The sequence below is a fragment of the Lepidochelys kempii genome, chromosome 6 (assembly GCF_965140265.1).
Source record: "Lepidochelys kempii isolate rLepKem1 chromosome 6, rLepKem1.hap2, whole genome shotgun sequence".
Lineage (NCBI taxonomy): Eukaryota > Metazoa > Chordata > Testudines > Cheloniidae > Lepidochelys > Lepidochelys kempii.
Genome location: NC_133261.1, coordinates 71,370,774 through 71,383,346, shown reverse-complemented (window position 1 = coordinate 71,383,346; position 12,573 = coordinate 71,370,774). Strand labels below are relative to the sequence as shown.

Below are 12,573 nucleotides of genomic sequence, written 5' to 3'. Positions count from 1 at the left end.
ACAAGTCAGGGTCTAGTAGTGGAGGTGCAGTTTCCCATCACTACTTATTGAGTATTTCCTTCCAGGAAGGCTACTAACCATTTAAGCCATTACCCTAGATTCATCACCTCTCTCAGATGAGCCAGCAGAAGCTTATGGTCAACAGTGTCACATGCTGCAGAGAGGTCCAGGAGGATGAGAATAGGAAAAACTTCCTGTCAGGGTAGTTAAGCACTGCAACAAGTTGCCTAGGGAGGTTGTGGAATCTCTGTCACTGAAGGTTTTTAAGAACAGGTTGGACAAACACCTGTCAGGAACAGGGCTAGTTATTACATATTCCTGCCTTGAGTGCAGGGGACTGGACTAGATGCCCTCTTGAGGACCCTTCCAGTCCTACACTTCTAAGATTCTTCTGTCCACTGATAGGAGAAGGTCATATATCAGTGCCACTAAAGCAGTTTCAGTTCCATGTCCTGACGTGTATCCAGATTGTGCTGGGTCTACGATGTTGGCTTTAGCCAAAGCTGAATACAAGCTCATCTAACTAGCTTCCCTATGAGCTTGCTCAGGAATGGGAGGTTCGACACTGGGCAGTAGTTATCTAGAACCAGTGTATCCAAGGAGGGTTTCTTCAGTGTTGGTTGGACTATCACATGTTTGAAAGAGGAAAGGAAGCTTCCTTTTCTGAATGAAGTGTTGGCTATTTTGGTCAGGAGTGGCACTAGTTGGTGATGACTCTCTTTCACAAGTCCAGAAAGGGCATGTGTCAGATTCACAAGTCCTGGGATGGGATGCCCATAGGGTGTCCAGAACTTCTTGATGAGTGAATGTATTGAACTCCAGGAATGTAGGGGGGCTGTTGGTTGGTGGCTCCAAGTGAAGCAGATCTGTGCCATCTGACGAGGCTTCCAGAATGTCTGTGATTGTTTCAGCCAAATATGTTGTTACTTCTTCACAGTGCTTGGTGCTCAGTTCTGATGCAGGTTATAGGCATTCAGAATTGATGAAGTGGTCTCCCACTCCGGATAGCTCCTTGGGGTGGGAGTTGGTAGCTTTAATGGATTCTGATAAGAAGATTTTCCTGTCTTGTAATACAGCCTCACAAAGGCTATGAAGACTTAGTTATGTTTGATCCTGCCTGTATCAGCCTCTGTTTTTCACCCTTGAGCACTCAACTTTCTAACCCCTCTCTCTTCATCCAGTGCAGGGTGTCATAAAACCCAGGAGATCTGTGTGGGTGATGGGAAGGAAGGAGACATCTGGGAGCCACTGTGTCAATGGTTGAGGCCAGGATAGAATGATAATTATTCACCAGATCCCCAATTCTTCATCCTATGGGTGGAGACTGGTGCTGGAACACTTTTTATAGCAGGAGTGCTGAAAACCATTGAACAAAACCATACATTTGGTACATGATGGAAGCTGTGCATTTGGTTGCTATTATTAGTTCAAGCTGCTGCTGTATTCCCAGCACCCCTGGTGCAGTGCTACTGTATTTTAGCAGGCGTTGGAATTTGTTGGAGTCCATGAGTCTTTGTGGTCAAATCAGGATCATTGGTCTTTCTTGTTACCTGTGACTTGGAAGGTCTCTGACCACTGCCTAAATGAGATGATGGTCTATCCAAGACAGTAGCTGGGTTGTGATATCCTCAGTCTTGATATCTAGGCTGAAGATCAGGCCCAGGATGTGACTGGCTGCATGGAATGGACCTGAGATGACCTGTAAAAGTTCTAGAGAGACAAGTGAAACAATGAGTTTTTGGGGATTTGGGAGCAGGATTATAGGCGGCTTAGCAGATTCTATTCCATACAGATTCTTATATTGCCCTCATCACAGTAGTATCAGAATGTCTTCCAGTGCTGCATTAAGTGATTTGACTACCTTCTGTCACATGTGACTTGTTCTCTCTCACATATTTTCTCCATCAGGTGAACTGTGTGTACTCTGTAGTGTGTTATTTAGGTAGGGTTTGGGGGCTGTTTTTTTTAAAGTGTACATGTTGCTCTCTTTATGTTAGAGAAAATGGGTTGAAGAAACATGCTTTGCATTTGGAACAGAAGGTGGTGAGATTTATGATGGTTCTTGGCTCCTGTGGGAATTTGTTCCACAGTCTTGGAACAATCCTCAAGAAAATCCTGTATCCCGCACAGATGAGCTTTCTCCTTATTGTAAAGAGTTCCTGTGGGCCAGAGGAGTGGAGGTGTCAACTCTGGTCTTCATCCCAGAGCAGCAAGTGATCTTTTAGATACACTGGACCCAAGCCAATGAGCTCCTTGAAGAAAACAACTGAGACTTTGAACTTGACTTGATATCGACACAAGTAGATGATAAACCCTCCATTCTAGCTCCTTTCTCAATCACTGTGGACATCATTACAGTTCTATCACTCAGGGCCCTAACCTGTGCACCATTTTTGACTCAGACCTCTCTGTAGCTCCTCACATCCAGGCTATGTCTTAGTCTTATAGATTCTTGCTGCATACCATCCCTTAGACACTGCTTTTCCCATCCATCCACACAGCGGAAACTCTTGCACAGGCTCTCGTCACCTCACATCTTGGTTAGTGCATCATCCTTCTCTCTATCCTTGACACATGTACTCTTGCCCCACTCATATCCATTCAGAATGCTGTTCAAAGATCACTTTGCTAGCCCATCGCTTTGACCGTGTCACCCCTATTTGTGTCTCTCTACCGGCTCCCTCTTCTCCATCATATCAAACATAAGCTACTTGTTTTCACTTTCAAGGTCCTTCATGTCTTCTCCCCACCCTACCTATCATCTCTCATGTGATACTGCAAAGTCATCTCGTGTCTCTGATCAGCCCTGATGCCAGCCTCCATCATCCATATGTTAAATTTTCAAACAAGCTCTCTTGTGCTTTCTTCCATGCTGCCCCTCGTTCCTGGGAGGCGCTCCCTGTAACCATCCACAAAGTGAACTCATTAGCCTCCTTCAAAACCTTCCATAACACTTTCCTTTGCTGTGAGACCTATAAAAACTTGAGTACTGATGAGGCCAAGGTGTGTGAACTACACAAACATATTGACACCCAGAGCTGAATCCATCACCCACTGAAGTCAATATTCATTTTCATGCAAAAATAAAGGGTTGTTTTCTTTGTTTTTGTTTTGGTCAGCTCAGCAGTTGTGCTGAACTGTACACATTTGACTCTGAATATGTACACATGAGTGCTAATCACTGGTATGTACCTATTTTGAGAGAAAAAAATGGGAAAATACTGTGCACACGGGAAAGGGAAGGATGCTCCAGAGCAGCAGGAAAGGTATAGATACGTGAATATTGTGACAATCGTTCAGAAACTGTATCGGTGCTTATGATTTTGAATTAGCTGTAATGTCCTCTGTAGTTTGCTGTGTTATGAAGACAGCAAACCTTACCTTTAGCTCATGCTAAAGTGGTTGGGCCAAATTTAGATCTCAGTTACACTGGAGTGAACCTGAAGTAACTGAGGCCTTGGTTCCATTGTGAAGTTGGATCCTGTATGTTTCTACCTGCTGCTCTGGTAGACTTGTGCACTCTAACGCCACAGAACCCCAAGAGGTTGGGGGGGGGGGGAAGCGGGCAAGGTGGCAACTGTCACAAGTGACGACTCATCATTGGTGAAACAAAGATTCATCCGTGCTACCACTGAATTGATTCAGTCTGCAACAACTGGGACTTTGTTGTTGTTTACCCTCTACAATCCCAGGGCACTTGCTGTGTTTATTTGCCCTCCCAACAATTGATTGCAGCACTTTTTGTATCTGAATGCAAGACCATTTGTACTGATTGAAGGGGACAATTTATTGTTTAAATTTCTCCAGCGTGGACGAGTTCTGAGAGTAGAATATGGCCCATATTGTGCTGGCGGTGCCATTAATTTTAAAACCTGGTTTTAGGATGTTAATGAAATCCAGCCAGAAATGCTGATTGTACAATCCAGCATTCACATGTTAATGAGTTTTTGCATATGAAGATGTGTGAGTCAAACTCTTGTGATTGGCTCAGAGGAACAGTTGGGAAGCCAATTTCCTTGTTTGTTAGGCCTTGTCCACATGGGGAAATTGACTGGCATAGCTATTGTCGAGTGAACTATTCCCAAAGTAGAATGATTATTATTCTGGAATAAAAATACTTTTATTTGGGAATAGAGAATCCACACAGGAGAGTTATTCTTCTATAGCTGTATTATTTCAGACTAGCTATGCTGGTCAATTTCCCCCAGGTAGGTTAGGCCGATGAAAGCAAGTTCTTTATGAATAAACACTACAGTAACTACACAACTAGATTAAGGATTAAATCCCCTATCTGGAAGGGGAAGAGTTTAGCTCCTAATGCATCCAAAGGCCCAGCTATTCAGTTAGTGTGTGCAAATGTGATTTTTCATAGCGCAGTCAGTTGTGGGCACACTGAATTGAGGCCATGTTGAGACTTGATGAAAAATGGGTCCTAATGCCTAGATCCCTGGACAGTGCTCTGATACCACAGGGTGGCTGCAGTGCCAGAACCCTATCAAGTGCCCAGAGAGCACGGTGGGGTTCAGTATAAGTATCTAGACAGAGCTCATTCAAGCAGCTACATGCCGCCAGGGTTGGTGTGATGTAAGGCTCAGTTTTGGCTCAACTTGGGTCGGTGGTGCACTGCTGCCAGCAGATCTGCAGCGTAACCAGGCTCGACAGCCATCAATGCACTCAGGAAGTCTGAAGATGCGGCAGCATTGAATTGACAGTAAATGTTGTCAGAGGCTGAGACCATGGCTCCTCCCAGCTCATACCTTCATCCAGCCAAGACATGTACCCAATAACCTGTAATACATTCCCTGGCATAACTTGTTGCTATTAAATTAGAGCAAGGTTCCTTCATTCTAAATTTACCTGGGGGCGGAGACGAAAACCATTTTAAAAACCAGTTTTCAGGGGGTAACGGTAATTGTGGTAGTCATGCAATGTATCCTTCCACTATGAACAATAGTTACTAGTAGAAGAATAAGAGCAAACAGTAAGTAGAAAAGCCCTTTTCTGTCCTATTTGGAATATATTTAATGTTGTTGTTATTTTATGCTGATGAAACTCGTGTTTGGTTTCTCTGCAGATCAAAACCTCTCCCAACTGCCTGCTCTCTGTGAGAGTCATACGAGCCAGGAATATCTCCTCGAAAGACCTCTGTGAGTTGTGTTCTTCCTTCAGTACTTCCCAGAGCTCACTGACTGTGAGCAATATATTTGAGAAGCAAATGCAGTATAATTAAAGAGGTAGCACCTGGATTATTGTCGGAGCGGGGGGGCATCAAATGCCTGAAATACCTGCAGATGTGCGGACCTAGTCTTTCAGGGAGATAGTGGGACAGAAGACTCCCAACTGTGTTTCCTTTTGATTGTCCTTGCAGTCAGTCATTGCAGTCTGTTAATCTGCTTCGAACAGTTTGTTTATGGTTTTCACACGTGGATAAATCAACTCATAGACTGGAGTTTCGTCAGCCAGTCTGTATGAAATGCAAATGTTCCACGTGTTTTAAAAAGATATAAGGTACCACAGACACTCAGAATCCCTAGAGTGTCTCAGGGCAACGTAGAGAATTCTGAGCAGCCTAAACCCCTCTGTTTTCTGCAGTCCCCAGATTCTCAGCCACACAAAATTATATTGATTCTCCCTTGATAAGAAAAGCAACCTGCAGGACCAGTCCTAAATATGTGCTGAGTATGCAGACAAAATGGGTCTCTCTTGTGAATACCCCTCTTAATTAGCATTCCCTCCCTACATATCCCCCCTCCCAATGGCCTACTCTTGCCCCTTTTGAAAGCTGGTGTAACATTATGCCTCATATTCTTCATAGAAATATGGTTATGATATGAATATGGCATCACTAAGGTATGTTTTATGCAAGATGGGTCATGTGAGGTATCATTGGAAAGGTGATGATTTCCTGAATGTGATTATCCAATTTGTATGCATGTATCCGTTCTGTATCTGAAGCTGGGAATATTGAGTATATAATAGTTACAACTGTATTTTCACGTGGGAAACGCCCACCAGACAGTATGCAAACAGCCTGGATGGGCCATTAGGAAGGACAGTAGGACTTCAAAGATACTAATCTTCCTCCTTCCTGGGAAGTTTCCTGGGATGCGGCTTTGACATTGCAGGGTCATGTGATCATGTCACCTCGTACAGGATTCCATCTTGAAATGCTGGTACTTTTCCACGGGAAGGGGATGGGGGGGTCAAACTAGGAAACAAAGGATTCCCGCCATATGCAAATCCTATTTAAGGCTGGGGAGTGAGTTAATCAGGGCTCTTCTCCACTGCCTCTCCACCCAAGAAGGAAGACTGCTGAAAACACCTGAAGAAACAAAGGAACTTAGGTGAGGGGGTGGGCAGGGGCTGAGCCCAGGTGAGAAAGGTCGGCCTGCAAAAGGAATCCCTGCAGATTTACACTGCAAGCAGAGCAGTTTACCTTCAAGAAACTCTGAAACCTGCTTGAAACAACACTTAGGGTGAGAAATTATGATTTGTAGCCAGTATTCCTTAGTGCAGTGGTCTCCAACCTTTTTACGCCCAAGATCACTTTTTGAATCTAAGGGTAACCCAGGATCTACCCTGCCCCTTCCCCAAGGCCCTGCTCCTTCCCCAAAGCCCTGTCCTGCTCACTCCATCCCCCCAACATCGCTCGCTCTCCCCCACCCTCACTCACTTTCACCGGGCTGGGGTAGGGAGTTGGGGTTAGGGAGGGGGTGCGGGCTCTGGGCTGGAGCCGAGGGGTTCACAGTGTGGGAGGGGGCTCTGGGCTGAGCCTGGGGTAGGGGGTTGGGGTGCAGGAGGGGGCTCTGGGCTGGGGCAGAGTGTTGGGGTGCAGGAGGGGGTACAGGGTGCTGGCTCTGGGAGGGGGGTCAGGGCTGGGGGTTGGGGTACGGCCTCCCATCGGGCAGCACTTACCTCCAGTGGCTCCCTGTTGGCAGTGGGTGCAGCGACAGTAAGGCAGGCTCCCTGCCTACTCCAGCCCCACGCCACCCCTGGAAGGGGCCAATGCACCCCTGCGGCCCCTGTGGGGAAGGTGGGGAGCACGTGGCTCCGCGCGTGGCCCCTCTCTGCAAGCAACGTCCTTGTAGCTCTCCCGTCCAATGGGAGTTGTGGGGGCGGTGCTTGCAGGCAGGAGCAGCATACAGAGGGAGACCCCCGCCCCCGGGGCCGTGGTGGCCACTTCTGGGAGCGGTGTGAGGCCAGGGTAGGGAGTCTGCCTTAGCGGCAGCCACGCTGCACCACCGGAGATTGCGATTGACTGGTTAGTGACCACTTCGTTAGTGTGTGAAGCTTAGTTTGTGTGTTTTGTTTTATTTGCTCAGTAATCTGCTTTAATCTGTTTGCTATCCCATATACTCACTTAAAATTTACCTTTTGTAGTTAATAAACTTATTTTTTTGTTTATGCCAAAACCCAGTTTGTACAATTCATGACCGGGGGTTGGGGGAACAAAAAGCTGTGCATATCTTCTTCCACATTGAGGCAGGGGGTGAATTTCATGAGCTTACACTACATAGATCTCTATACAGCTCAAGATAATATAAATTTGGGTTTACACTCCAGAGAGCGTGTGCACCAGAGTGCTGGGCAATTCCCCGAGCTGAGTCTTCCCACACAGAACAGATTGCAGACTGTGTGATTCTACAGCTGAGTGCATCCCTACCTCTGCCTCTGTGTGTGTGCGTGCAGCAGGACAGGGTGAGGGAGCCCAGGCTGGTGGAATGGGCAGGCTCGGTGGGACCCCAGCACATCAGGTGTCACCCTGGAAGCGGGGTCCAACTCGTCACAGATGTACTTTGGGACCCTCTCACCTCCCATTTGCAGAGATCCTCCATAGTTGGTGAGAAATCCTTTTGAATAACCCCAGTAAAGACAGGCACCCTGACCCCACTCCTCCAGTTGCTTAACTCTCCTCTCCTGCACTTTCCCCTAATGTACAGTAACTTGACCTGTCCAGTTAAACCATCCCACTCCAAGATGTGCTATGCTAGTTATGGAAATATGGCTGAGACCCTACACATTTCACTTCACAAAGCCATGCAGAATCTTGGCCCAACCCTGGCTGCAAGACAGACCAGACACTATGTATCTTTGAGTGGCCCTTTGTGTCTTGAGTTTTTCAGGTAGAATGTTACAGCCAAGCCCCTGAGCAAAAAGGCAGTTGAGTGAGTTTCCACAATGATTCAAATAAATGTGTGGTTAATAAGAATATCCGGATGTATAATAATAAAGATTAAAAATAGCCTAGAGCTTCTGAAGGGAAATAAGTGGCCCTTATGCTCCAGGACATAAGATGACCTCGAATGGGGCTAGAAAGATACTTTTTGTGTGTGCAGGTTATTCAGTAACTGTGCATTGTAGAGTTTCTTGTACCTTCCTCTGAAGCATCAGGTACTAGACAGTGTCAGAGACAGATATTGGATGGAGCACAGCTCTGTGGTATCATCCATCCATCCATCTCTCTCTCTCTCTCTGGAATAGACCATTTCTCTTTTCTCCCCAAAACCTGCTGGGTAATGTCATTCATGTCCGCTTCTAAGACTGAAACAAGTTTTAAGCATTTGATATAAAATACTGGCATGTCATTTCTTTTTCTTTTCTTTTGCAGTCACTGCATCTGATTGCTACGTGAGCCTGTGGCTGCCAACAGCTTCAAATAAAAAGGTCAAGACCAAAACCATCGAGAAAACTGATAACCCTGTCTGGAATGAGACCTTTTACTTCAGGATCCAGAATGAGGTCAAGGTACTTAAGACCATGAGAATTCATCCTTATGAAGAGTCCAGAGGCTTTACTTTAAATGTTGCTGATCAAACATAGTAGACAAATTAGGGAAATGCTCTTGAGACCGAATTGCAAATAGCTGATTGTGCAGAGTAAAACAGCGGAGATTAGTTGATTTATTTGAGACAATCTTGGTTATGGAGAAGCTGAAATCATTGTTCCTTGAACTGGGTGACAGCAAAGGCTCTCAAGAGAGGTACCATTTTTCCCATCACAGGATACAATAGATGACTGAAAAGACACTGATTGAATCATTATGCACCAGTTTCTTGGAATTTAGTTAATAGCTGAGTTCCACATTGCTAGGCTCGTGAAGGAATGCGCTGCCTCCTTTGTTCTTCTCTTCTCTCAACTGAAAGATAATGTAACAAAGATTACCTAATTTTTTGTCTCTTTAACTAGGGTATAGAATTCTTACACATCTTCCCTTCTGCTTCCAGAATATCCTAGAATTGACAGTCTATGATGAGGATTCACTCACCAAAGATGACGCACAATTCACTGTTCTGTTTGACGTTGCTAAAGTCAGGCCTGGAGAGGTCATCTATAAGATATTCTCTTTGAAATCAGAGGTAAGGACTGAAATTTCAGGAGAGCTGAGTAGAATGTTGCTGTCTCATCTGCTTCTCATAGTGACCTGGCTTTGGCTTTGCATGAGCTGATACCCCTGTCCTGTTTCATTAAATGTTTATTAGCAGTGGCACCAAAAATCTCTTTTCCTAGAGTCAGAAAAAAACATTCATTCTCTGTTATGCCACTATCTTTGTGAGAGGCTAACAAATGTTGACAACTTGTTATCATTTAGGTCTGTCCAAAGTGCTATTTATCTTATGTGGTCCAAATCAATAGCTTTCTACCCTTTGACTTAATTTTACTCTCCTCATGCTCAGATGCTTCCCTAAGAATGTGAAAACTGATGGTGAAAAACCTGAGGAAAACTCATACATTTCCTAAATGAAACAATTATTTCAGGGGGAGTTCCTTTTGCCAGGTTCTGTGGGTTTCCTTTCATTTGATTCTCATTTTCACTGGCCAGCAGTAAAAGGAAGCATAATCTGATAACATCCCTGATAGTCCATCAAGGGTCTGGTAGAAGAGATTTGTCCAGAAAGTGAAGCTAGGATAGTTCTGGTCTGAATTGGGATGATACCATTGATTGATGCGTATTGTCCCTTTTTCTTTTCAGAAACAGGATTCTCTGGAAGTGGAATTCAAGATGGAGACAATGTGAGTAAAAGTCCAAAGTTGTAGGCCCTTGAGTGGTATGTGTAGACTGGTAAGGTGGTGGTAATAAATTCACAACAAGGATCAACATGAATGTAATATTGGAAATGTATCTTCCTCCTCCTCCTCCTCCTCCTCCATTAAAAAAAAAAGAAGAGGAGAGTTGAGATTACAGTTTTATTGCTTAACTTTGTTTTATTTTTATCTCATTATCCCAACACACGTTGACTCCATTTATCAGTTTTGTACACCTATTGCAGGTATTTCTAGTGGACAGGGGTCTGTTCTCAGTCCAGTGCTATTCCATATTTTTATCAATGATCTAGGTGAAAACATAAAATTATTGCTGATAAGTTGTTCAGGGGACACAAAAATAGGTGGAATGGTAAATAACATTGGGACAAGTCAGTTTATAGAAACCAATTTGCATTGCATGGTAAGGTGGACTCTTTTGAACAAGATGCATTTCAATACAGCCAGATGCAAGGTCTAGAGTAAAGAAGGTAGGTCACACTTACAAGATGACAGACAATATCCTGGATTGCAGTGACAGTGAAAAAGACTTAGGAGTAATGGTAGATAACTAGCATGAGCTCCAAGTGCGATGTTGTAGCTAAGAGGGCATATGAGGTATTTGGATGTATTAAATAAGGAGACTCTCAAGTAGGGAGGAGGTGTAATGCATCAGTGAGACCACTGGTGGAATAATGCATCCAGTTTTGGTGACCACATTGCAAAGAGAATGTTGAAAAATTGGAAATGGTTTAGGAAACAGCTACAAGAATGATTAGAAAAGAATGGAATGGAAAAGAATGGAAAACATGCCTTATGATAACAGACTTTTAAAGCTATTTAGTTTTATCTATGAGAAGGTTAAGGGGTGACATAAGCATGTTCTGCAAGTACCTACATAGGGAAGAGATCTCTGATAATAGATGGCTCTATAATCTAGCAGAAAAATTCATAATGAGAAAGCTGAAGTGAGACAAATTCAGACTAGAAATAAGATACAATTTTTTGACAGTGAGAGTAACTGACCATTGGAACAATTTCTCCATCACACAGTCTTTAAATTCAGATTGTGTGTTTTCCCCAAAGATATGCTACAACTCAAACAGAAGTTCCAGGCTTCCTACAGGAATCATTAGGTGAAATTCTATGACCTTTGTTATGTAGGAAGTCTGACTAGATCATTATAATGATCCCTTCTGGCCTAAAGATCTATGAAAACACTTATGCCTATGCATACTTTACTGTGAAATCAGTGTGTCTGAGATTTCCTTCCCCAGACCTAAAGAAGAATTCTGTGTAGCTCAAAAGCTTGCGTGTGTCACTAACAGAAGTTGGTCCAATAAAATATATTACCTCACCCACATTGTCTCTCTCAAATCCTGGGACCAACACAGCAAATTCACTTTATTACAACTGCCATGAGTAGTCCCATTGATTTCAGTGGTCTCACTGACTTTACTACAGAGTGTAGTCTCATTGATTTATTCACAGTAATAAATAAACACAAGCAGTGATGAGCTGCCAAAATCTTAACAACCGGTTCCCTCCTCACCCCATGAGGGGGACGTTGTCCATCCCCGCCCCCCTGGACTCCTGCCCATCCAATCCCCCGCATTCCTTGATGCCCCCCCCCCCGGGACCCGTGCCCCATCCACCCCCTTCCCCTGTCCCCTGACTGCCCCCAGAACTGGGCAGGAGGGTCTCGTGGGCCACTGTTGTGGGTGCCCATCCCACCCCTAAGAGCCAGAGGGACCTGCCGGGGGGCGAGGTGAGGAGTCCTGGCCTTGCTTACCTGGGGCAGCTCCCAGGAAGCATCCGGCAGGTCCCTCTGGCTCCTAGGGGCGAAGTAGCATAGCTGGGGGGGGAGTGGCTGCTCCCCCCACTAATCATATCAAAAGTGGCACCTTAGGCGCCGACTCCGTAGGTGCTCCGGGGCTGGAGCACCCACAGGGAAAATTTGGTGGGTGCAGAGCACCCACTGGCAGCTCCCCACCCCGCGCCCGGCCCCAGCTCACCTCACCTCCGCTCTGCCTCCACCCCTGAACGTGCTACCCCGCTCTGCTTCTCCTCCCCCCCACCCCAGCTCGCCTCCACCTCCCTGGGCCTGAGCGTGAAGCCGCCACCTACTTCTCAGCCCGCCCCGGCTTCCCATGCGAATAGCTGATTCGCGGGAAGCCAGGGGGAATGGGGGGTGGGGGGTGGAGAAGCAGAGCGGGGCGGTGCGTTCAGGGGAGGAGGCGGAGATGGAGTGGAGGTGAGCTGGGGCTGGGGGCGGGGCGGGGAGCTGCCGGTGGGTGGGCTGCACCCACCAAATTTTCCCCTTGGGTGCGCCAGCCCTGGAGCACCCATGGAGCTGGCACCTAAGGCGCCACTTTTGGCCGGTTGTTAAATTTAGAAGCCCTTTTAGAACCGATTGTCCCTCGCGGAACAACTGGTTCTAAAAGGGCTTCTAAATTTAACAACCGGCTCCAGCTCACCACTGAACACATGCATAAGTGTTTGCAGGATCGAGGCCTTAGACTGTAAGCTGTCTGGGGCAAAGAGTGTCTTTTA

At 45.7% G+C, this 12,573-nt stretch overlaps 1 protein-coding gene across 9 annotated transcripts in view; it reads left to right on the top strand.

Moving 5' to 3' along the window:
* LOC140913036 (cytosolic phospholipase A2 beta-like) overlaps positions 1 to 12,573 on the top strand; it is a 72,865-nt gene that overhangs the window by 36,085 nt on the left and 24,207 nt on the right. For 8 of the 9 annotated variants that reach the window (XM_073348664.1, XM_073348665.1, XM_073348669.1 and 5 more), the window contains 4 exons: positions 5,075 to 5,147; positions 8,609 to 8,745; positions 9,225 to 9,356; positions 9,971 to 10,011. In XM_073348664.1, coding sequence (XP_073204765.1) covers positions 5,075 to 5,147; positions 8,609 to 8,745; positions 9,225 to 9,356; positions 9,971 to 10,011 — 383 coding nt within the window. Of the gene's footprint in view, positions 1 to 5,074; positions 5,148 to 8,608; positions 8,746 to 9,224; positions 9,357 to 9,970; positions 10,012 to 12,573 lie in introns of those variants that run through there. The other variant, XR_012159448.1, reaches the window with a different exon arrangement.